Here is a 23,587-nt window from a genome sequence, read left to right on the forward strand (position 1 = left end):
GAACTGTTGACTGATTTTGGTTTTGCTGATGGCGAGGTGCTGGGAGAGAGGAGGGAATGCGTGAAGAAAGCAAGATATTTCTATTCATCTTCACATATTTAATGATACCATGAAGAGGGAGATTTAGCATGAATGGCGGAGCATCCGTCTGGATTAATGAACTTTGTCGTAATCTGTCTGACCGACCCCCTATTGTCTGTGATACTTGGCAACTTGCCTTCCTATACCTCAATGACTTTGTGCATTACCTCGAATGTTATTCTTCATGCCGCTGGCAAATTGAGACTACCAATCAGGCCAATCATCAATACCACTCATCACCTCCATACTCCCCATCCAACTTCCCCTCCCCCTCCAACAACCCCAACCTCTCCCTAACTCTAGCGACCATGGCTTTGCCGTACTCGGGCCCCGGAGGCGGCGCGGCTTTACTCCCGTCATGCCTCAGCCAGGGAATCTTCCTCGACGCAGTCCCTTGCTCAGCGACGGCTTTCTGGAGCATCTTTACCGCCTCCTCGTCGAATGCGCCGCCAAGGACCACGGCGCGCGGGGGAGAGGCGTAGTTCCCGCTGCCGATTGTGCTCGTGTCCGGGTGCTGCGGCAATGTGGTGGTTTTGGACGCCAAAAGGGCTGGTATGATGACGGCTCCGGAGGCGGGGGAAGTGATGAAGTGGATGACTGTTTTTGGGGTTTGTGAGCTCACTTTCTTCAAGACTCTCTCATCACATTGGTTTCTTATAATGCGGTCTTTTTTTTCTTTTCTTTTTTTTTTATTACTTCTGCCCAGTTCCGGCTTCGGAATACGTGTGTAGTTGAAACTAGGGCCACGAGGGGGCAGTCTTGGAGGACTCACCTTCATATTCCGGCTTCAGGCCCTCAATCACCCCGCGACCAATCTCTTCCGTCTTACCGCATAGAATTATCGGTATCGGGCTTGAAGATTCCCCGGGTTCATGTCCAGCTGCTTTTGGCACGTTCTTGCTGTCGAGCATCTCGCGCAACGAGGGCTGCTGACAGCGCTGTTCGTCTGATTGGTTTAGGGCGTCTGGTTTCGCCTTGTGAGACCAGAGCTGCATAGCTATGGGACAGAAGAAGAAGAAGAAAAAAGTCCGTTTTCTGGAATTGGGTATAGAAGATTTTGGGTGTGTGAATGGGAGCGGCTTAGAGATGTGGTCTCAGGTTTATTGAAGGCTTGAATTGATGTGTGAGGTTTTGCTTCTCGTGGTGGTTTTGTTTGTCTCACGTCAGACTTTGGGGTAGGTACTTTTGGTTTGTCTGATAATTACCTAGTTGACCGCCGGATCCGGATCCGGGGGCTAGTGAAAGCCGACGTCATTTTGCGCGTAGTGCCCTTTTGGACGGAAGTTTGGACAGGAAAAAAATCGAGTTAGTCCATTCTGTTATGATCATAATTCATCGCTGAGGTATTTTGCCGTTGGTCGTATGAGATGACTTTACTACGAAACAATCTCCACGTCTCAATACCGTTTGCAGAGCTTATTGTTTGCAATCGAACGACTGAACATCAACGTAATTAACACCCAATATCATGAATACATTGGTCAATATTCTATCGTTTGTGATGTTGATTATGTACATTAATAGTCTTGATATCGTGAAAAAGAGAGTGAACTGGTTCGCTAGCAGAGTTTTGCATCAAAGATAGATAGAAGCCTCAACGGCTACACCACCACTACGGGCCTTGAAGGTTTCCTATATACCACAGGTTCAACCATGGGTTCAGTTTGCAAGGCCGTTCTGTGCAAGGAAGTCTTGAATCTTGCTCGTAACTTCGACGTGAGAGTAGCTCTATAACAGTGGTATTAGCAAAGTCCTTAACATCATATTTTACTTGATAGGTGAAGACTCACGAATGCCAAACCATGTCCAGCGTCAGGAACAACGTAAGCCTCAAAAGTGCTGGCGTTCTTGATAAGCGGCGCAACGCCAGCCGGGATCGAGGGCAGCTTAGGGTTGCCGGTTGCAAGGCAATCGCCACCGCAGAAGGGGACATCGCGTTCTATGAAATCATCCAACCGTCAGCTTACACTACCCTCCCATATCAAACTGGGGTCTATCCAGCATGCTGAGAGACTTACCACCCGTAATAACAAGAACAGGCTTCGTGAACCCGCTCGTCGTGCCAGCCTCACCACCGATCGTAAGCAGCTCGCCCACAGTCACCGGCTTGCCCGTCTTATACGCCGCCGTCAAGATGGCAGGGTCAAAGTTATCCGGCGCGAAGAAGTTGATATGCGCACCGCCCTCGTACGCAGGCGCCAGATACCCGTCAACGTAGTCCGCCAGCGCAGGGATCTGGTTCGCCTGGATAAACGCGCCGCCCAACAAGAAATCCGGGAGGAAGGTGGCGTTGGCCGAGAAGCCCGTCAACACGAGACCGTCCGAGGCGTCTGGGTACATGGCGGACAGCGCGTACGAGTGCACGGAGCCGAACGAGTGGCCGACGTGGACGTATTTGGAAAACGTGCAGGGGACGCCCGGGACGGCGCCGGCGCGGAGCTTGTCGGTGAGGGCTTTGAGGGCGGCGAGCTCGAGGAAGCCCTGGATCTCGTTGACGGGTTCGCCGCGGGAGGACTGGGCGATGCCGAGGCGGTCCCAGGCGAAGGTGGAGTAGCCGTAGTCGTCGACGGCGGGGGCGACGTAGCTGTAGTTGTAGTTGTTGGCGGGGAAGTCCCAGTAGCTCCTGTCGAAGCCGATGCCGTGGGTGAGGATCTGGAGGACGGCGCCTGGGCCCGAGTCTGGTTGGCAGTAGGTTGAGGCGAGGTGGTATGTGCCTCCGACGGTGGCGTACTAGATGGGCATGAGATGTTAGCCATCGTGGAAGCAATGTTTTTATTTATCGTTTGGAGCTATGGAAGACGGAAGTCCTTACATCTGTGAGGTGGGTTGCGGAAAAGTTATTGCTCTGCTGTGCCAGGCCTAGCATGATATTCGTGACATCAATGTTTGTCTTTGGTGTTGAGACATTGAAGACACCGTTCCGTGATGTGATTGAGACTTCGACTGTGAGGTTTTGACACATCCGAGCCGCAGCTAAGGCCGCAAAAGCAACCGGGAGAGTTGCTGAAATTAGGTTGACCATTTCGACGTTTGAGGTTTAAACGTTGGGAGGCTCTGTATGTGAGGGCGTCTTAGATCGAGTTGTCTTGGATCATGTCTAACAGCAAACGGGTGTGGACCAAGCCAGGCTGTTGTACTTATACGAAATACCCAGACACCATCACCTTCACGACATAACCCATCCGCAACGGGGGTTCGCGATTATACGAGTGGGAAATCCTCATTTGCTCGCCCGCATGCCCACCCAGCAAGGTAGCCTCAACCATGACCAGCGCCCATTCATCCACCTGGCACCTGCAGCCATGATGTCAGCAAAGCAATTGTAATTCATACAGTCTAAAACCTCACTAGCGGGCCGTCCACGCATCAAAAAGTGGCGTTCATAGCACGCATAGCCGCCCAGGGAGGCAAAAGCCAACTAAACCAAGTATAAGTAAGCCTACCGAAGCGAGTTCGCGCGAGATCCCCCGATCTTTCCAGTCTTTTCTTTGGAACCTTCCGGAGCTAGTCCGGCGTGCGGAACTAAGGCAAGAGACGCAATGGAATAGCGTGGATTGTGATGTGTGAAGGTACCTCTCCCAACGGTTGCTCATCCCAACGCCGGCGCAACGGAGTTCGTTGCATCCCAGGGCCGGAGCCCAGTCCGGCTCACCGCTAGGCCCCATGCAACGTTTCCGAAAGGGTAGTAGAGCAAAGTCCAAAAGAGACCTGCAGTCAATAAGGTCTTTGATTGCCCCCCCCAATCATGTTTGCCGCCGATCTCAATTGAGTTGTTGGAGCGGAGTGACACGCAGACACACGGCAGAGAAGAGTCGATGGAGTGTGAAAGAAGAGCCCCCGGTCCCAACTCGTTCTACGTTCGTCTTAGCGGCAGCCCCAACCGAACGCCATCGATGTCAAGACATTGCGATCCCCGCCCCATGTTTGCCGGTCCTTTTCTCCACAAGAGCTTACGCCAGTTCGAACCAAACAATACAAACAATTGCCAATGGGACAAGGATGAGAGAAAGGAGAAGAAGCTTATGCAGAAGCTTCAGTCATCAGTTTTGTTTTCGCCCGGGGTCTTTTCTCTCGAGGTTGGAGAGTATTTGTCAGTCACGACAAACTACTGTTGGAATCAAATAGTGTAATGTATGTCTGATACCCACCATCCACGTTGCCCATCCACCGCCTTTGCCTCCCAGCCTCCGCCCCTCTCTCCATCTCGGTCAAAGGAAAACGACGATAAGCGCCCATGGTGTGCCATGCAAGCAAGTGTAGGCAGGCAGGTAGGTATTTGGAAAACCCATAGGTAGTGCCGAATGTTCCGCCACGGCGCCACCACCGAGCGATTTAGCTTCTTGGAGCGGGAACGGCTGCTAAGGAGGATTGGCACATCCGGGGTACCAAGGCAGATTCAAAAATCCCATCGAAATGGAATACCTACCTTGGGTCGATAAGATGTGACAGCCCATCACCGTGACGTGATGACATTGAAGAAACGTGACGAGTCTAGACACACTTTCTCCCGCAATCACAATCTTTTGTCGCTGGGCCATGGCTGATTCAGCGGACGGCTCGGATACAACCTCACAAGTGAGGTCGCCGCTTGCGTACACGTCGACGAATGAGAGCCTGATGTGCCATCCGAGAGAGCCCCGAGACATGCATCGTTCGCGTACCGTGATGGGCTGCCAGCAGTCGCTTACTCACAATATTCTCTCACTCACTTATCTCTCTCTCTGGAAGGCTAGCCCGTGAAAACCCTGATGTACTGGCAAACGATTTGTATTTGACGACTTTCCACTAAGTCTCCCGTTTAAAGACGAGAGGCTCTGAGCGGACTTTTCTCAATGCCTGTCTCCGAAGCCAATATGGAAAGGAGTCCTTCCATCCTTTCTCCTGGATATGTAGGCTGGGTCGTTTGGCATCTTCGTGGCCCTAGCTGGTTTGGCCGCCCATTTTTTACCCCCTGAAAGATACTACTATGCAGACCGACCACCCCTTCCCGATCCATGCTGTCTGCGTAACGCCATGCTAATAAAAATACACAACCTCTTTTGCCTTGGAGTTTTCGGTGCCCTTCTTCTATTTGGGCTCCGATGTGTCCAGCTTATCGTAAGCCGCCTGCATGGCCCTCAGTTCGATTTCGTCACCCTCCAGGGCTGCCACCCAATCTCGTACTTGGATGTTTTTGCCCTTTTCCTTATCCTCGCGCCAGTTTCCAAGTCGTGCGCGGCCCTCGACGGTAAGCGCGTGGTTGGCGGGAGCAGGAGGACCCGAAGCGGCTGCGGCACCCGCCTTTCCGGGCGTGCCAAGTCTCGGCGTGCTGGCTCCACTGCCGCCTGTCATCCAAGAGTATGACTTGCCACCTTTCTTCTTTCCGAAAAGCGATCCTGTCTTGGGCATGCCGACGAACATGCTACTCGTGATGTTCTGATTTGCATGGCTGCTAGCCTCTGCCTTCTTCACAGCATCAAGTTTCTTCTGTTCCTTCTTCGAGATGGCCTTCTCCGAATCAGGTGCCGAACCGCCAGGAGTCCCAGGCGCAACGGAACCGGCACGGGATGGCGTCGATGCGACCTCTGCGGTTCCATCCTTCCGGGCGTTGCGCTTCCGTAGTCGTCTCTCCTCCCAGTCTCTCTCAGCCTTGCCTACTTCGCGGACTGTGTGACTCATGGTATTCGTAGCAGAGATCTTCTGAACCTTGCTTGCCTGGCTGGAACTAGCATCTTCGAGAGGGCCTGAGTATGAGTCAGCATGTTAAATTCAAATAGGAAACGCGTATACGAACGTTTCTGAGCGCTGGGGCGAGGACTGGCGCCTTTCTCAGTCGCACTCTGCTGTGTTCCATCCTCTGTTTGAGTCTCCGGTGAGCTTTTGAGTGGTGCCGCAGCCACTTGCCACTCCTCTGGGACTTCACCATGCGACGAAGTCTGACGGTTTTTCGCTATCCGGTGAGAATCCTCCACGAGCGTTCTGAGCCGCTGTTTAGTAGCCAGCGACAACAGTGCCAACTGGTCGACCAAGAAAGCCTCTTGAGGTATCCAGGTTCCTGTCGTTGTCACCATAGTAGAGTCTGGTCCTTTCTTGGTGGTTACCGTCACAGTAGGCGTGGGAAACTCCTCAGGCAGACGCATCCGCCCCATAGGCTGGTTGCTATTCTTCACCTCCAGGTTGAGCAACAGGCCTTGATCTCTCGCAAACTTCTCTGCTTTTCGGTAGACAACGGGAACTTGCAAGAAAGCGTTGTTCAACTCCATGGTCCTGGTCTGAGCCAGGCGCTTTGCGGATTCCTGCCATGCCTTCTCCGCCGCCTGTGCTACCAACTGGTTCTGAGTATCGGTGCCGGCTGGCTGAGCAGGCTGGTTCGCAGGACCCGCGCCGTAGAAGCTTCCCTTGTTGCCTTGAGGGTAAGGAGCGAAGCCGGTTCTCGATTCCGGAACGTACAGTTCGGACAGAAACTGCTCTTCAGCTCTTAAATCGATGCCCGTACCTGCCAGCGAATCCGTGACGTCGTATTCGTACTCTTTCTGTGGTCGATCGGGAGGTCTTGAAGGCGGACCCATCGCGCCGGGAGTCGAAGGCTGTTGCATGATGGGCGTGCCAGGTGTATTATTGGTGCCGAGGGCCAGATTTGCTGTGGTGTATTGCGGTAGAGTAGGCGGTGCCGGTGGCTGCGGGGTTGATACCTGCGGTGGAGGTGTCGGGGCTGATGGCAGAGCAAGAGCCGGGGTGGTGTTGCCGTTTGTATGTTGGTAAGGTCCCGTGTAGGTCGGAGTCGCAGCTTGCTGCTGCTGCTGCTGTTGGGCGTTTGGATAGATAGGAGATGCAGCAGGTGTCGCGGCCGTGGAAGGAGTGACTGGCGCGCCTGGGCTCGGTGCATAGGGTGAAGTTGAATATGGCGATTCGGGTTGTGGAGTTGCGCCAGGGGAAAGTCGCGGTCTTTTATTAGGCGGAGGCGCAAAGCCGGCTTGCGTCGCAGCAGGAGAAGGTGTAGGTTGAGGAGGCGAGAATGCCCTCTGTGGCATCTGAGGCTGGGGTTGTGCCATCTTCGCAGCTGTTGTTACAAGTAGTAGAGATAGATTGCGATCGAATCAAGAGGTTGGTCAGAAGCCGCTCGCTCTGGTGAAGCTCAGCAAGCTGGACAGCCTGAGCAATCCTCACGCGACTCTGCCCATCTGACGTGCCGGTCTAGTCGGCCAAATAACAAAACTTCCCGATCGCGTCGGACTCGCGGGAATACTATTTCGGTGACAGCTTGATGTTCGCGCGTGTGTATTGCTCTGTCGTGTTGGTTGTCTGGTGATGATCGGAATGACGGGTTACTGGGTATGTGGAAGCAGGAGCTGTCGCCAGAAAGAATTGAGGATCGCGTTCATTGGAAGTCACGTGATAGCGCAGCCTTGTCCCCACCCAAGCGCAACACGGTCCAAGCGTTCAGGCTGAAGCTTGGTAGCGGACCAGACAGCTGCCGCCAACTTTTACGCGACCCTTTTGGCTCTGCGCGTCGCCCGCTGACCTCCTGTCACTTGCAACTCAACTTCTCTGCTTCGGCTTGTGGCAGTATCGTCACCGCCTCATCGACGACCCATCTCGCGCCGATCCATTTGCTACAGATGATCTAATCGGAAACTAACCGCCACCAATCGGTGCGATATTTGCGATTACAGACCGATCGACTGTTTGCGACTTGCGACACTTGCAAATATGGCGTCAAAGAGGAAGGCTTCGGCCATGGCCGCCACCGTCTCCGAGGAACCGGTCGACCCTGCCGACGAGCTGATGTTTCTCTGTCTTGGAGGCGGCAACGAAGTCGGCAGGTCATGTCACATCATCCAATATAAAGGCAAGACAGTAATGGTATGAGCTCAACCTCCCTTCGTCAATCGAACAGGCAGATACTAATTGCCGTTCCCATAGCTCGATGCTGGCCAACACCCAGCATACGATGGCCTTGCGGCGCTGCCTTTCTTCGATGACTTCGACCTTAGTACCGTCGATGTACTTCTAATCAGCCAGTAAGCCCCCCTCCCCCTCCCATATGCTGTTGGATCACAGGGCAAGGCGGTGAATGAACTTGGAAATCAAAACCTGTGATCATGACCCTGGGTCAGGGATAGCGAGTGCCTCTTGGCGACTCTGACACCTGATGGAGCCTCTTGCTACGCCTCTTATGCTATTTCATTCTTGTACACAGAAACAATACAAAAGACTTCTTTCTTCCCACCTGCCTTGCCTTGCCGTCCTCGTTGTTGTGATAGCTCTTGGCGTTGTCGCCCTAGAGAATTTGGTGTTGAACATGCTAATAAGTGGCAGTTTCCACGTCGATCATGCGGCTTCATTGCCATATGTCTTATCAAAGACTAACTTCAGAGGCCGGGTCTTCATGACCCATCCCACAAAGGCCATTTACAAGTGGCTCATTCAAGACAGTGTCCGAGTTGGAAACACCTCGTCCAACCCGACATCACAGCCGGTCTACACGGAAGCAGACCATCTCAACACCTTTCCTCAAATCGAGGCCATCGATTACCACACCACACACACCATCTCCTCTATCCGTATTACGCCTTATCCTGCTGGTCATGTCCTCGGAGCCGCCATGTTCCTCATCGAGATTGCAGGTCTCAAAATCTTCTTCACCGGAGACTACTCCCGAGAGCAAGATAGACATTTGGTCTCAGCAGAAGTTCCCAAGGGCGTCAATATCGATGTCCTCATCACCGAGTCGACATACGGCATTGCATCCCACGTACCCCGCCTTGAGCGCGAGCAGGCTTTGATGAAGTCCATCACCAGCATCCTTAATCGCGGAGGCAGGGTCCTGATGCCCGTCTTCGCCCTCGGTAGAGCCCAGGAGCTTCTGCTCATCCTGGACGAGTACTGGGGCAAGCACGCAGATTTCCAACGATTTCCAATCTACTACGCCAGTAACCTCGCCAGGAAGTGCATGGTCGTCTACCAGACCTACGTCGGCGCCATGAACGACAACATCAAGCGCCTCTTCCGCGAGCGCATGGCTGAGGCCGAGGCCTCGGGCGACGGCTCCGGCAAGGGCGGGCCCTGGGATTTCAAGTACATCCGCTCCCTCAAGAACCTCGACCGCTTCGACGACGTCGGCGGCTGCGTCATGCTGGCCAGTCCCGGTATGCTGCAGAACGGCGTGAGCAGAGAGCTCCTCGAGAGATGGGCCCCCAACGACAAGAACGGTGTGATCATCACCGGTTACAGCGTCGAGGGCACCATGGCCAAGCAAATCATGCAGGAGCCCGACCAGATTCAGGCCGTCATGAGCCGGACGATGGCTGGTGCTCGACGCGGTCCCGGCGGGGAAAGCGAAAAGGTCTTCATCCCCCGTCGGTGCAGCGTCGCCGAGTACTCCTTTGCAGCTCACGTTGACGGCACGGAGAACCGTGAGTTTATCGAGGAGGTTGCGGCTCCCGTGGTAGTAAGTGAACCACCTCTCCCCCTATACCAAACCTCCGAGGAATCAATCATAATACTAACACTTTCCAAAGATCCTCGTCCACGGTGAACAACACAACATGATGCGTCTCAAATCCAAGCTCCTCTCCCTCAACGCAAGCAAGACGGCCAAAGTTAAGGTCTTTAGCCCCAAAAACTGCGAAGAGCTCCGCATCCCCTTCAAGCAGGACAAGACGGCCAAAGTCGTCGGCAAGCTCGCCACCATCCCTCCCCCGACATCCCTCTCCGACCCCACCTCCCTACCGCAGCAGCTCGTCACCGGCGTCCTCGTCCAAAACGACTTCAAGCTCTCCCTCATGGCGCCCGAGGACCTGCGCGAGTACGCCGGCCTCAACACCACCACAATCACCTGCAAGCAGCGCCTCCGCCTCACGGCCGCCGGCGTCGACCTCGTACGCTGGGGTCTCGAGGGCGTCTTTGGCAGCGTCGAGGAGCTCCCCGAGATGCGCAAGGGTCACCCGGCCCACGATGGCGGCAAGGCGGCTGTCGACGGTGCGGTCGTCGCCAACGGCAACAACGGAAACGGAAACGGGGCCGAGAAAGGCGAAGGCGATGACGAAGACCAGGAGATGGCCGAGGAGGCGGCCGACGAGGAAGTCGCTCGCCTCGTGGCCGCGTACCTGGTCATGGGCTGCGTCGCCGTGCGGTACCGCAGCGACGGAGAGGTCGAGCTCGAGTGGGAGGGCAACATGCTCAACGACGGTATCGCCGACGCTGTCATGGCGTGTCTGTTCTCCATCGAGAGCAGTCCCGCAGCAGTAAAACGTATGGCCTCCCGTTATTAACCAAAAGTCTCTTACATTACGCTAACGCCCTATACCCCAGGTTCCGCGGCCTCCCACAGCCACGACCACGACCACGCCCCCAAACCCCTCCCCAAAAACCCCCACGCAAACGTCCCAGCCACAGAACGCCTCGAGCGCTTCCTCATGTTCCTCGAAGCCCAATTCGGCGCCGACAACGTTAACCCTGTCGCCGAGCCCCGTCTCCCGCCGCAGCCCGAGGACGAGGCCGCCGCAGCTACCAAGGCAATCAAAGCCGACGACGCCAGCGACGCGTCCATGGACGTGTCCGAGGACGACGAGGAGGCGGAGCAGGAGAAGAAGCTCGAGGCGCGGCGCCGCGCAGAGATTGAGCGCCTCATCAAGCTCGGCATCCCCGTGCCGGGCATCCGTATCAAGGTCGACAAGATGGAGGCTGTCGTGTGGTTGGAGGATCTCGAGGTGGAGTGCAGTCACAAGGCTTTTGCTGATCGTGTGAGACGTGTTTGCGAGCACGCCGCCGAGGTCACGGCTCCGCTTTGGGGTTAAGGGTTCTACGAGGTTTTTGTTCCATGTTGGATGCAAAGGTTCATTTCACGGCGTTTCATACGCTGGCATGTAGTATAGCCATCACATTCACAACGACTACGCAGGGTCCAGCAAGTTTAGATACTTAATGCTCTAGTGCATTGAGCTATGTTACAGAGGGACTAAGGTTACAATGAAAAACAAAATGCAGTAAATCACACTCTTGAGAAACCTCAAGCTGAAGCCTCTCAACCGAGGTACTCTTTCAGCTCTTCAGACTCTTCTAACGTCGTAGTGAAAGAGAAGGGCTGGAAGGCCCAACCGGCAAACTCTGCGAACTTGGAGAAGGACTCGACCCAGGCCAAACGAAGGGAGTGCAACATGGCACTGGTTCCTTCCATCATGACCAAGATAGCAATGGCTGGACGGGCTGTTAGCAGTTGTTGAGAGGAGAGGGAGCATTGCAACTTACTGAGGAAGAACCACATGTAGAAGACCACCACGATAGCGATAGAACCAAAGATGCCAGAGAAACCCAGGGCGGGTCCGAGGGTCATGGACCAGAGCACGGAACTGAGCTGCTGGTGAGCAAGTGACAAGGCCCAGAGACGAAGGTAAGATGCTGTGTGGGAAACGCAGTTCAAGCAGAATTCTGTATTCATCGTTAGTGTCATTGCCATCTTGGTCGTTCATTTTCGTATTCCTTACCGATGGTGTGGATAACCTGGTGAATCATGACTTCGCTGAACTCGAATTCCTCGTGCTCGCCGTCACCGTGCAGGTCCTGCGTGATCATAGCAACGCCTTCGCCATCAGACTCAAAGCTGGGGCGGCCGTTGAGTCCGTGGTCCTCGTCCTCGTCGCCGTCGAGAGCACTAACACGAGAGCTCTCTCCAATGCCCCTATAACCCTTGGCGCGAGCGTGGTTGTGCTCCCAGCGGAGCCAGAAAGGCTTCAGGAACAACAGGACCGGGACTTGGATAACGGCCAAAAGCAGGAGGAAGACCTGTACAGTGGCCTGTCCGGGGTAGAGCTGCGCACCCTCCTCGAGCTTACCGGGCTGCAGAAACATGTAGATCAACATGTTCAACAGTCCAGGGGGGTTGCGGGGGTTCTGCGGGTCGCTCCAGTTGACGGACCACTTGTAGAGAATGCACATGACGAGGTATCCGAAGATAGACTGGAAGAAGATCATTCCGGGGACGAAGTTACCCCAGATATCAACGGGCTTCTTGAAGTGCTTGGCGTTGACGTAAGCGAAGATGAGCGAGTAGGTCATGTGGGCCCAACCCAGAACGATGCTCATCTTCATCTTGTAACTGTTGCTGAAGAGAAGGTCGTTGTCTGTCTCGTGCCATCTCCAGTCCAGGCCGAAGGGGTAGCGGTACCCGTGGTCGTTGAGCTTACCAGTCAGAGTCTGAGGAGGCTTGTAGTCGTCAGGGACATCCCACTTCCAGGCACTGTCGAACAGCGTCAAGGACTTGGAGAAGACATCATTGTAGATAAGACCAGTAAAGAGGGAGAAAAGACCCATGACCAAGGCAATGTATCTTCCGTAGTAGAGCATAGCGAACAACTCGAAAGTGACCTTCTTGAGAGGCTTTTCCCAGTAAATCATGGCGAGTGCGGCAGAGACCATGATGACGGCGTGACCAAAGTCACCGAACATGACAGCGAAGAGGAAAGGGAAGGTAACAATAACAGGGAGGGCCGGGTTGACCTCCCGGTAGGTGGGAGTACCGTAAGCGTTAACAATAGTCTGGAACGCCTCAGTAAACTTGTTCGTCTTGATGTACGTAGGCGGAGTCTTGTTGGTGCGGATCTCGTTGATGATGGAAGGCACCGAGAGTCCTGCTTGGTTCGTAACGTTCTGCAACGTCGAACGAATCAGTGGCAGATCATTCGTCGGGCACCAACCCTCGGCAATGAGAGTCCTGCGAGCACGGTCGTACGAGAAGTTGTTGAGCGTGTTGTACACAGCCTTCTCCTTGGTGACCAGGACCATCCAGGCGGACAATGCCTGCGAGATCTGGGTGAGCTCAGCGTTCAGGGTCTGCTGGGTGTTGCGGAGAACGTTCTGAACGTCGTTAAGGCGAGCGTTGACCTCGTGGATCTGGTCACGACGAAGGTCGCTGTTCTCATCCACGTTGTACACCTCAGCACCCATGGACTCGGAGATCTTGCGAATCTTGGCCAGAATCTCCTTGCCGTGGGCGAAGATGACGAACACGTTCTTGTTGATCTCCTCGTTGTTGGTGGGGTCGACGAGCGGCTCGGGGATCTCAGACTGGTTCATGTACAAGTTTCCACGGAGCGTTCTCCAGAGAATGCGTTCGAAGGAGGCAACACGGTCCCTATTGATAACACCAGCCACGAAGCCAATGTTCATGCCAGAGAAGGACCGCTCGACCTCGGGGGCCGAGTTGTGCTGCTCGACATCCTGGAGGAGAGGAGCGTCATCGTTATCGGTGGAAGCGCGAATTTCCTCGACGCTGCCGTGGGCTCTATCGAAGAAGCCGCCGGCCTCGCGGAGAACCCAGCGCCACTCGGTAAGCTCGACTTCGCGCTTCTTCAAGGTCTCGTAGCTGTCGTTAAGCTGGAAGACGCGTTGCTCGAGGCTCTGGCTTCGCTCGGCGAGTTCGTCAATCTCGGAGGTCGATGGGTTGGCGAGTCTTTCGGCATCGACATCGAACTTTCTAAGAGGGATTCCTGCCTTTTCCATCTGGGCGTAGAAGTAACCTGCCGCGATGTTAGTTTATCACACCAGGGGATTCGTGATGCGCGGTTGGGGGAATGATGACGTACGCAGCTGGCGTTCGACATTGTCGAGTCTTCGAATCTCCTGAGTAAAGGTGCGCTGGAAAGCACTGACATCGCCATTGAGCTAGATCAATCACGCCTGGTCAGCCTCGATGTTTGTGTCGACCTAGACAGTATCCAGCAAGGGGTTGGCAACGTACATCACGGAACTGGAGTAGACCAAGCTCTCCAAGGGCTGTGACAACCTCGCGACCGATTTCGTTCGAAATGTACAGCTGCACCATACTCATGTTCGCCGAGCGAAACATGGTATCCTGTGCCGGCGCCATCTTGATGTATGGCGGGAGCTCCGAACCGTTCGATGGGAGTTGTTGATCAAGCTTGTCGATGCAAGTACTAAACACAGAGCTGCCAAGTTGATGTCGTTGCCTCCCGAGCGAATGCACGATGGGGCTGAGCACGGTCCTCGGCCGATTGGTTAATCCGGTAAATGGGTCTGTCCTACAACCTCGCAGTGTGGCGCGACCTCGAAGTGGACTGTGGCGGTGCACTTTCAGTCGCAAATATTTTTTGCGAAAATATCCACAGCAGACACTGCTTCTTTCTTTCCTCTACATTCACAACCAGCTCAATGAACGAGACAACACAAGCGAAACCTGTAACCAGGTCGTTTCCCATTTGGAAATTGCGCTTTTGCCGCTTGAGTGCCTCAACCAGCATCGGCTTCTCAGATTCAGAGCTGCTATTGGGAGCAGCACCATTTCTTGCTATCATTACTAACCACCAACCTTCGCTCGAAGATGATTTCTATACGTGACGATGGCGCTTTCGAAGCTTTGTTGGCCGTCCGCAAGGACTCAAATGGTCACCAAAGTCAATATGACGCCTAGAGCAAACCCCAAATACCCTGCCAAGGGTTATTCTTGATCGTGTTACAAAGTCTTAGCCTTGCAATTAAGAACTTTGCGTCAAAATTAGACGAGATACATTCCATAAAACCCTCCTTCTTTCGTAGGATACCCAAGCATGCGGCCGTAGCATTAAGCACGGGCTGCTGCGACTGCGTGCCCAGATACGGATGTAGCAATCTCGCTCCGCCTGCCTAACTGCGTCGTCACTGGATTCTACCTGGTTGATTTCCTGTGGAAATTTGACGCAAGGCCGTGGACGACCAAAGATTTCTAGCGTCACACCATTAGGTCCATTCCACAGGAGCCAAAGACATTTACTTTATTTAATATGTGCTTGCCTTAGGTCCTCGCTGCGTCGGCACAGTTGCCCAGAGTAGCCGCATCACAACTCCTTCTTCTCCGTCTCAGACGAACCAGCCGCGGTCTTGGGCGCCGTCTTACCTGATGACGCAGGAACCTTGACCGGCTTTCCCTTGTCCTGTTGCTTCGCCACGAACACGAGTCCCACGACCGAGACAATCAGCTCGGTCAACAACGTGACCATGCCCGAACACGCCAACTGCCAGGAGGCGATGCTAACGCTGCCAATCGGGGCCTTGGGGAACGAGAGGATCCATTCGGCGTAGTAGGGGAACCAGCCGTACGGCAGCCAGAACATGGGCTCCTTGGAGAACCAAAAGGGCAGGCCGTATTGAGGGACTTTGGTGAGGGCCCATCGGAAGCCCGTGAGGTATTTGTCGAACGTTGATTTCGATGCTTCCTGGGTTTGCTCTGTGTAGTTGGTAAAAAAGTGAAGAATGTCAGCCATCCCGAATCCCATACAGTTCCGGCATGAAAGCCGCCGCATCGTAGCCTGTGTGTTTGTAACATACTGCTCTTCTCTAGCTGCTCCAGCTGTTTGTCGTGCGTACGACGGAGCTTGGCCCACTTGGCGAACTCATCCTGACTGCTGGTCGCATTCAGTTCCTTTCGCGTCTTGAGGAAGTCGGCTTGCAGCTTTCGATGCTGCGCGGCTGCCTTGGTGGTCGAGATGGGGAGGTAGTTGATAGCTGTCCAGAGCTGCTAAGCTGTTAGCAAAATTGGCGATCATTCCGCGACCGGCCGTGTTCGGAGACAGAAGCGGGAGGAGTCAAAGGGAGGTAAGAAAACTGACCAGATTGTTGATGGCGGCAGCTCCGACGGTGTTGACCAGGTGGGAGAACACCTCCAGCACGAGAATGATGACGAGTAGAGAGGGCATGGTAAACAACCCTTTTGAAGATCACAGACTCGCAAGCGGTTTCGGGTATCTATCGGCACATGTCTGTGATGGCGAGGCTGAAAGGTTGTCGTTGCGAGCGATAGGTAGGTGTGTGACCGGGCTCGATTTTGCCCTTGGGTGGGCGGGAAAACGTGGTCCTATGTCATTGCCCCGCGAATTGCATCTTTAGCGGGGACCTTAGCCACTGTGAGCCACTGGCCGCCTTAGCAAAGAGCAAAGAGCAAACAGTAAGAACCAATCACCTTCAACTTCCGCGTTGACATTCCATCAGAGCAAGACCTGAACGGCCTCAACGTCTTGAACCCAGACTCGGACACATTCCTGAGGTTCGGGCTTACGACTCAAGAGCTGCCGTTACACGACTATCTCCGTTGCGAGCGCTCTGTCGTGAGGCTGACAGACATGCTCAAAGTCCACAACGGCCCCGTTCACTCACCCATCAATACAGCAATGTCGAGAGCTCTGAATAAGCACATCATCGCTGCTCTGAAGCAAGGCGACCACGAGCAAATCTTCAACGACATTTCCGGGCTTTTTGCCCAGCCACAGGATGATGGTGTCCTCGAAGTTGAAATCCTAGGCCAGGGCCATCCAATGGGCCCGGACGAGAACTTCCTACGAGACGAAAATGCAGTTGCGATCCCCAAGCTGCGTATCGTCCAGGCCTTTCTCTTCGCCAGAAAGATTCTCCAGAAGTACCAAGCCAATGGTTCCGAGGGGCGTGAGCAGCTGATGGCCGCGACAAGCGTACTGCTTCTGATGGACCCCGAGCACCTCACAGCCGCCAACACCAGGAAGCGTCTTCTCTCCGATGCGATCTCCACAGGTGACACCGTGAAGGCGTATCTAGCACGGGAGAAGTGGTTTGTGGACAGTCTGCTCACCAGCCGACTTCATCGACACACAAAGTCACCGACGTTGTGGAATCATCGACGTTGGCTGTCGGAGCGATACCGTGATGCCGGGCTTCCTGTCTTGGTTCAACAGGACATCGAAACAGTCGCCATGATGGCTGGAGAGCGACATCCGCGAAACTATTATGCATGGACTCATGCCCGGTGGTTGACAAAGACGTTTCTGGTCGTTTCCGAGCTAGACGTGCTCGTGTCACTGATCCAGAGTGCTAAGAAGTGGTCTTTCAGGCATCATTCAGATATTTCCGGCTGGTCTTTCCTCGCTCATCTACTTGATAGACTAGGGAAAGACGACAGGGGGACAGTTTCGTTGGTTTATAATGAGACTTTGGATCTGGTAGAATCTCTCCGGTGGTACAATGAGTCAGTCTGGTCGTTTCTACGCACAATAGCATCTTGGCCAGTACTGGAACAAATCGATAGGGGTAGATTCGTGAGTGTTCAAGAGTGCCTGGTAGCAACCAGCGCTAAGAACTCTATCGAAGCCGCAGCACTGAGAAAGGCGCGGACCTGGTGGGATGTGTACGGCTCCAATGATGAGGCAGCCTGTACAGAAGACCAGTTAACGTGATATTGGTAAAATAGAGGAGGAGGAAACCAGCAAAATCCCGGTGCCAGTGCTGATTATACGAGTCCAAAATTAGACTTCTGGAAGAGGCATACATCAAGCTCATTTCTCAGGTACAATGAGCTTCCAGGTTGAGCCTGGATCCATTTCGTAACAATGGGATTTGACTTGGGAAACGTTGCTTCCATTGGAAAATAAGAATAAGCAGCGGCATTGCGCCTAGCGCAGTAGAGCAGAGAGCACCGCAGATGAGATGCTGATGGGAATCATGCCTAGTTTGCTAATACTTGCAAATGATTGCAATCAATGTCTTTACGTGGTGATTCTCCAAGGGATCAACAAGATCAAGAAGCTCTGGCCTTCCAAGTTCCAACAGCACATAGTACAATGCATCTTGTAATTGGGACCATTCTTGGAGCAACGAATCGACCAACAGCCGACAGCCACGCCGAGCTGATTGAGACTCGGTGATTCGCGGCTGAAACCCTTCGCGGCCGCGACCCCTGTCCATCACACCCATATTCGGAAGCCCCTGTCCGCCTGCCACATCCGCATTAGCAGTTCATTGAAGAAGATCAGGACGTACGGCTGAGATAGCGAGAGCCAATTCGCTGTGAAATGTTGGCAGTCAACACCTCCTACATATGCAACATCGGATATAGAACGTGGACTTCATCATCGATCGCGATGATGCACATCGTGTCAAGCGGTCGCTTACAAATAGTACGGAGTACTGGAAAACGTCTGTATGATTTGGCGCCCGCGCATCATGTTAGCTCGCTATTACCTGCAGCGAAGCGGCTAGGCTGATGCTCATGCAGCGCCACAATCGGACCAGGAAGCCGCCAGCCGAAGGTTTTGCTGGGGGAGAAGACTTGGTGTTGACGCGCCTGGTCATTGAATTCCATGCTGATGAGGAAGGGATTCTAGGCGCCGCAGGCGGTGGTTCCTGTAGTTGTCTTCTCAAATTCTCATGGATTGTCAACCGACTCAAAAGGAAGAAGCTCTGACCTACAACGACAGGGCCGGGTAATTAGTTTAAGTGTAAAGCTCAGGTGGCTCGAGGCAAATTGGACCCTGGAGCAGCCCGGGGCCCTTGACGGCGATGATTTCTACCGAGAATTGAGCATCTACCGCATGCATCCCCTCTTTGATCTTCGACCAGTTCAGTCGGTTCATCATTTCTGCACCATGGTTGAATGCTGGTCCAGACCTCAGAGCTCCCCAAAGTTGCCGGGGGCCCCAGAAGTAATGGCCAAAACGGCTAGAGAGACTCGAGGTTGAAGATGAGGGTTGAGAGACGCCCGTAAAATGGCCGAGATAGCCAGTCGTGCCACTCCTCGCTGGAGGCAAACAGAGAGCAGCGAGCCAGCAGGACCATAGACACGTAAAATTGCGGTGCACTGCAACTTGGGGGCTTCAACATGGACTTCCAGTGTGGACCACCTCAGTTGGAGTACGTCGCCGGTCCTGGCCATGGAAGATCGGATATCCAAATGACATGAGAAGCACGAGCCAGTCCCAGCGCCCGTCAGTCCGTTTGATGGTTTGATTGACGTGGATGCGCGGTCGAGCAAGTGCTGTGCTCGAGTCCGGCGACAGACGCACGTTCCCGGCCGAAGAAATGGTCTCGACACAGCGCTGGTAGTCGCATGCAGTCGTCATGGAGCAATCGACAAAAGAAACGATATCTGTGGCGTGGTTGGTTGTTCAACTTCCAAATCCATGGACAGGAAGTGAGCGAGAAGCGGGCGAGATTCGGGAGAGTATCGCCAGTGAGACAAGAAGCAAAGATGCCGTGTTGGATGGTGGTGGTGATTGGTGGAACAGGCCGATGGATGACGGGCCAATGTCCATCACATTTGGACTCGTCGACTTCGTCCCAAAAGGGCCGGTAGCCACCTTTGCTGCAAGGGAGCGGCCTGGAGAGAAGCTGGAGAAGATGGCCCGAAGCAGCAGCAAGGCGACATTGGAAGTGGAGATGGCTGAGATGCCCCTTGTTTTCGAGGCGCCAATGCCGCTAAGGCAGGTTAAGCGTCTTTATTCGGTGGCTGCGGCTAGTAAGTGCCTGTTCGACTTTCATATCCCACCACACACGGTAACGGTCGACGGCCGAGGCCACCGTGACGAGAAAAAGGCATTTTACCACGAGGCCGTGGCTTGCTGAGGTGGAGATGGGACGCGATGCAAAATGCAAACGGCGAAGCGATTGATTTGCCCGGTAGTTTTGTTCCGCCCTCGCGCCCGGTGCTGAGACCGATCTAGACGGCCAGTCCAGATATAAGGCGAAGGAAGTTGAGACAGAAGACAAGGACGCGGTGAGGCCTCGAATAATCGAAGAATCAAGAACAACAGCCGCATGCGTCGGCAGACAGGTGGTGGACAAGGTGGGATTCCGGGAAGATAAGGGACCGACCAAGCCAAGGCACTTGGCATGGGCACATGGAGTGGTGGTCCCTAGGAGCAACAAGCAACTTGGAAGCAAAGAAGGCCTGACTGATTGACAGCGTCCCTGAGACTGGAGACTGGAGAAGCGCGGGCCCGAAAGAGAAAGAATCGACAGCTGGGGTTGAGAGACGCGTAAAGCAGGGGCCCAATCAATGTCGCATGTTGATCTGGATGGACGGCCGAATTGGCCAATGGATGACCCGTGGTTCATCCCATGAGAGCACAAGGAAGAGATTTTGTTTCTCGGTTGATGTGTAGACTCAATAGAGAGTGCCTTAAGTGCTTAACTAAGGGTTAAGGTGTCGTGAGCGTTTCCTTCGTTTCTTTTCGTTTTGCTGGGTACTTCCTGCCACTTTCCTCTGGGAAACAGCGAGCTGCATGACGCCACGGACCATGTGGTCTCCACACAAAGCGCGACCCAATCACCCAATGGAAGGTACGGAGGAAGAATAGGTACATCATGAGGTATCCGTACAAGCGTAGGTACCTACTCTGTTTGGAAGTCAGGGGTGGCCTCGACCGTAGCATGGCTTTCCTTGGTAAGACATGAACAGAAAGAAAGAGGAAGGAGCAAGAGACACTGGCGGCTGACAGACGTAACCAAAAGAGAATTCCGAACAGATGGAGGTGCGCGAGAAACAATGCAGAAACAACTGACGAGTTTGACCCAATGGCAATCCAAAGGCAATGAACAACCGATGGCAACCACACAGTCCACAATCAAGCCAGAAACGCCGTTCCCCCCCTGTGCAATTGCATGCATGTGTGCAGATCTGACTAGCTGCTGTCCATCCCAACTATCTCGAGTCTAGAGCCATCCACTTGGGGGGGGGGAGGGGGGGGGCATTGATGATTGAGCCAGTCCAGCAGTGGAAGCCATCGTCCGCCAGCTCCAAGTAAGTAGGTATTCCCTCGGCCGTTTTACTCTCTCAAGGTACTCAGCACTCTCATAACCTACCTAGCCTTGCTAGCCTACCTACACTACGTGACTACCTTAGGTACGGATACAATGTTCGTGAATGTGCAGCTCCTTTCAATGTGAAGCCATGTCTGACCTTTTTCTGTAGCGTCCTCCAGACTCCAGTTGCTGTGAGGTACCCGTCCTCAGTACCCCTGCCAGCCCGCCTATCCGCCCATCACCATCCATGGCGGTTTACCCTGCACCTGCACTTCCACACTTCCCAATTGCGACCCTGGACCAGCCCATCGTCGCTAGAAGCCTTAGCTCGCCTGGGTCTGGCAAGTCAACCGGGGCTCCTCTCCTCGCTCTCCGATTCGCAAATCTCCATATCTACTCCCCACGATCCCCTCCTCGCCTCCTTCTCTCCTCTTCACCTCACATCATCACTTTACGTGACCTCACCGACCTCCACCCTCCTCCTCCTTCTCCCCCGGGGCGCATCTCATCCTTTTTCAAGAGTTGCTTTCCCCTTGCTCGCCTTTTTTTTTGTCTTTGGTCACAGATATAGACAGACAGCAGAACCTCTCGTAGCTTCTGCTAGTCCCTTGTCCTTGGCTCTTCACCCTTGCACTTGTCTCATTGTCTTGCATCGTGTCTCTGGCACTCCTCGCCGGCGCCGCCCTCGATCATCTGCCCCTCTATTCCATTGTCTCACCCTTGGTTCGACCGGCCCGCGTACAGCATTTCAGAACCACCAGCCAAGCCTACTATCAAAAGATTACGCATTCCTCTCGTAAACGATCTGTCTCCTGAACGGCTCTCTGTCCAGCATCTACCAGCCTTCAATGCGCTCAACTTAATCCCTAATATCATAATTTGTCCGAAATCGCGGAGTCTGGTACCCGCTTGCTTGCTCGAGCTTGCATTTGCCGAATTCGACTGTAGCGAATCACTTTGCCTCCATCTTTTTGTGATTGTCAATCACCTTTCATAAGCTACCACCAGCTCATTCACCACGTCAAGCACTGTCGAATTGCCGCCAGGGTTTAACTTGAAAACACTCACGTTACCCCTCGACAGTTTTACGTTTCAACTCTTTGCATCGACCATTCGACATATCCGTACCGAGCGTCACTTCGGCTTGCTAGCCATTGCCAAGGCACAATGCGTTCTACCCTGGTGCTCGCCCAGCTGTCCCTGCTCTTGACGTCTGTCCACGCCTTCTTTCCCTGGGAAGTATCTCAGCATTGTCCATTCGAAGGTGGCTGCAGTTCCTCCAAGAGGGAGTTGAAGGATCAGGATGCCCTTGGATCTGATGCCCTCGATGCCATCAAGGCCATTAACTTCCCCGGCTTCCACGTTGGCCCTCAAATCACAAAGGAATCATTGGTAAGCTGAGAAACCCCGAGGGATATTCAGAAGACGCTGTTTGGGGACTGGTCAGATCGCGTCTCAAAGCACAACTTTGGTTCTTTACAAGCTTAGAGTTGCTAACATAAAACTTGTAGACTGAAGAATCCGAGTCCGAACGAGTCGCCCGCGAGGTTCAACGTCTTTCTCGCAAATATGCGAGGTTCCAGTCCGCTGCTATCCGAGAGAGGGCATCCAAGTCTAAAAGACAGAGCCTGTATCGCATTGTTACAGCGGCAGACACCACTCTCAAAACCGCAGCCGCCGTCGCTCAGGATGGTACCGACTTTTCCTACTTTGCCCAGGTCAAACTAGGTTCCAAGGAGAAGCCTCTGTGGATGCTCATCGACACCGGAGCGGGAACTAGTTGGGTTATGGGCAGTTCCTGCACCTCCTCGGCTTGCGCGAAGCATGGCTCGTATGGACCTACGGACTCGGATACGTACAAGGCAACCGGGGAGACTTTTGCTGTCGCCTACGGATCGGGTTCAGTTAAAGGCGATAAGATCACCGACACCGTTTCCTTTGCGGGCATGAAGTTTGACTTCCAGTTTGGTGTGGCCAACGAGACGTCGGATGATTTCAACCACTTCCCTTTCGACGGCATTTTAGGACTTTCCATGGCAGGTGGAGAGACGGATAACTTCATGCAAGTTGTCAAAAGTTCCGGCCAACTTCCCGCCAACATTTTCTGTGTATACCTCAATAGAGCGGCGGACGGACCGAACACGAGCGAAATCAGCTTTGGTACCTGCAACACTGACAAGTACACCGGCAACATCACTTATACCGGAGTTGGTAACGACAACGGAGATTGGGCGATCCCCCTTGATGGCATTCAGTACGACGGCCTCAAGTCTGGCGCAGCTGGCAAGCTCGCTTATGTCGACACCGGTACTTCTTACGTCTTTGGACCCCAGACCGACGTAGCTGCGTTCCACAAGAATATTCCTGGGTCTACCTCGGACGATGGTACAACATACAAGGTGCCGTGCGACAGCAACAAGGATGTAACATACACCTTCTCTGGTGTCAGCTATGTGATCTCCCCTAAGGACTGGAGATCCAGCCCTGCCGCAGATGGGACATGCACTAGCAACATCTACGGCCATGAGGTCGTAGCTGGAGCCTGGCTTTTGGGAGACGTCTTCCTCAAGAATGTCTATGCCGTATTTGACAAGGACCAAAAACGCATAGGTGAGTTGCCGTTGCCATTGCAATTTCATCGTGCTGGATGCTAATCACTGTCACCATAGGATTTGCGACTAGAGTCGACCCTCCACCAGTAACCAGTACTGCAACTGCTTCGGCCACACCGGCAGTGGTCAACAACCCCGGCCAAACGACTGCCGTATCAGCTACGCCGACGACTGGTCCCGCCCTTGGCTTGGGTGGGCACGAGACCTCCACAGGGAGCGCCGCTGCGCAGACCTCAGCCACAGCTCAGTCAGGAGCTGCATCATATACCTCTTTCACTCACGTCAGTGTGGCCGCCGCAGCATCTTTCTGCTTGTTTGCCATGTTGGGATTCTTCTGAGGAGTTTATGTTTTGTTCAAGCGCAGCAATCTTGGGGTT

General features: G+C 53.9%; 10 protein-coding genes across 10 annotated transcripts; 4 read left to right on the forward strand and 6 right to left on the reverse strand.

Annotated features, from left to right (window-relative positions):
• Positions 1 to 304: 304 nt before the first annotated feature.
• Positions 305 to 1,076, reverse strand: BDP81DRAFT_397306 (uncharacterized protein; the record flags this gene model as incomplete). The annotated part of the gene is made up of 2 exons (XM_060588310.1): positions 305 to 678; positions 854 to 1,076. The coding sequence occupies 2 exons, from the start codon at positions 1,074 to 1,076 to the stop codon at positions 305 to 307; spliced, it is 597 nt and encodes a 198-aa protein (XP_060442025.1).
• Positions 1,077 to 1,740: 664 nt separating this feature from the next.
• BDP81DRAFT_463589 (Alpha/Beta hydrolase protein) lies at positions 1,741 to 3,103 on the reverse strand (the record flags this gene model as incomplete). The annotated part of the gene is made up of 4 exons (XM_060594045.1): positions 1,741 to 1,809; positions 1,872 to 2,020; positions 2,100 to 2,811; positions 2,894 to 3,103. The coding sequence occupies 4 exons, from the start codon at positions 3,101 to 3,103 to the stop codon at positions 1,741 to 1,743; spliced, it is 1,140 nt and encodes a 379-aa protein (XP_060442026.1).
• A 2,045-nt stretch (positions 3,104 to 5,148) lies between these two features.
• Positions 5,149 to 6,629, reverse strand: BDP81DRAFT_326815 (uncharacterized protein; the record flags this gene model as incomplete). The annotated part of the gene is made up of 2 exons (XM_060585089.1): positions 5,149 to 5,804; positions 5,855 to 6,629. The coding sequence occupies 2 exons, from the start codon at positions 6,627 to 6,629 to the stop codon at positions 5,149 to 5,151; spliced, it is 1,431 nt and encodes a 476-aa protein (XP_060442027.1).
• A 934-nt stretch (positions 6,630 to 7,563) lies between these two features.
• Positions 7,564 to 8,376, forward strand: BDP81DRAFT_474038 (endoribonuclease YSH1). The gene is made up of 2 exons (XM_060594673.1): positions 7,564 to 7,923; positions 7,984 to 8,376. Exons 1-2 carry the CDS (start codon positions 7,771 to 7,773, stop codon positions 8,083 to 8,085), a joined length of 255 nt encoding a protein of 84 aa, XP_060442028.1. The 5' UTR covers positions 7,564 to 7,770; the 3' UTR covers positions 8,086 to 8,376.
• Positions 8,377 to 8,449: 73 nt separating this feature from the next.
• Positions 8,450 to 10,859, forward strand: BDP81DRAFT_452499 (endoribonuclease YSH1; the record flags this gene model as incomplete). Its single annotated transcript, XM_060592754.1, has 3 exons — positions 8,450 to 9,511; positions 9,582 to 10,314; positions 10,375 to 10,859. 3 exons carry the CDS (start codon positions 8,450 to 8,452, stop codon positions 10,857 to 10,859), a joined length of 2,280 nt encoding a protein of 759 aa, XP_060442029.1.
• An 88-nt stretch (positions 10,860 to 10,947) lies between these two features.
• BDP81DRAFT_73631 (V-type proton ATPase subunit A) lies at positions 10,948 to 13,992 on the reverse strand. The gene is made up of 5 exons (XM_060596219.1): positions 13,799 to 13,992; positions 13,644 to 13,722; positions 11,547 to 13,577; positions 11,311 to 11,490; positions 10,948 to 11,259 (listed from the first exon to the last, which is right to left on the reverse strand). Exons 1-5 carry the CDS (start codon positions 13,925 to 13,927, stop codon positions 11,087 to 11,089), a joined length of 2,592 nt encoding a protein of 863 aa, XP_060442030.1. The 5' UTR covers positions 13,928 to 13,992; the 3' UTR covers positions 10,948 to 11,086.
• An 899-nt stretch (positions 13,993 to 14,891) lies between these two features.
• On the reverse strand, positions 14,892 to 15,749 carry BDP81DRAFT_326904 (CHD5 domain-containing protein; the record flags this gene model as incomplete). Its single annotated transcript, XM_060585099.1, has 3 exons — positions 14,892 to 15,280; positions 15,382 to 15,568; positions 15,663 to 15,749. The coding sequence occupies 3 exons, from the start codon at positions 15,747 to 15,749 to the stop codon at positions 14,892 to 14,894; spliced, it is 663 nt and encodes a 220-aa protein (XP_060442031.1).
• A 300-nt stretch (positions 15,750 to 16,049) lies between these two features.
• Positions 16,050 to 17,711, forward strand: BDP81DRAFT_434868 (uncharacterized protein). The gene has a single exon (XM_060591001.1). It carries the CDS (start codon positions 16,173 to 16,175, stop codon positions 17,253 to 17,255), a length of 1,083 nt encoding a protein of 360 aa, XP_060442032.1. The 5' UTR covers positions 16,050 to 16,172; the 3' UTR covers positions 17,256 to 17,711.
• A 1,424-nt stretch (positions 17,712 to 19,135) lies between these two features.
• On the reverse strand, positions 19,136 to 19,974 carry BDP81DRAFT_434870 (uncharacterized protein). The gene has a single exon (XM_060591002.1). It carries the CDS (start codon positions 19,909 to 19,911, stop codon positions 19,273 to 19,275), a length of 639 nt encoding a protein of 212 aa, XP_060442033.1. The 5' UTR covers positions 19,912 to 19,974; the 3' UTR covers positions 19,136 to 19,272.
• A 1,791-nt stretch (positions 19,975 to 21,765) lies between these two features.
• Positions 21,766 to 23,548, forward strand: BDP81DRAFT_326947 (aspartic peptidase domain-containing protein; the record flags this gene model as incomplete). The annotated part of the gene is made up of 3 exons (XM_060585104.1): positions 21,766 to 21,990; positions 22,110 to 23,208; positions 23,268 to 23,548. The coding sequence occupies 3 exons, from the start codon at positions 21,766 to 21,768 to the stop codon at positions 23,546 to 23,548; spliced, it is 1,605 nt and encodes a 534-aa protein (XP_060442034.1).
• Positions 23,549 to 23,587: the final 39 nt, after the last annotated feature.

This window comes from Colletotrichum phormii, assembly GCF_030913505.1.
Source record: "Colletotrichum phormii strain CBS 102054 chromosome Unknown BDP81scaffold_18, whole genome shotgun sequence".
In the NCBI taxonomy this organism is placed as follows: Eukaryota; Fungi; Ascomycota; class Sordariomycetes; order Glomerellales; family Glomerellaceae; genus Colletotrichum; species Colletotrichum phormii.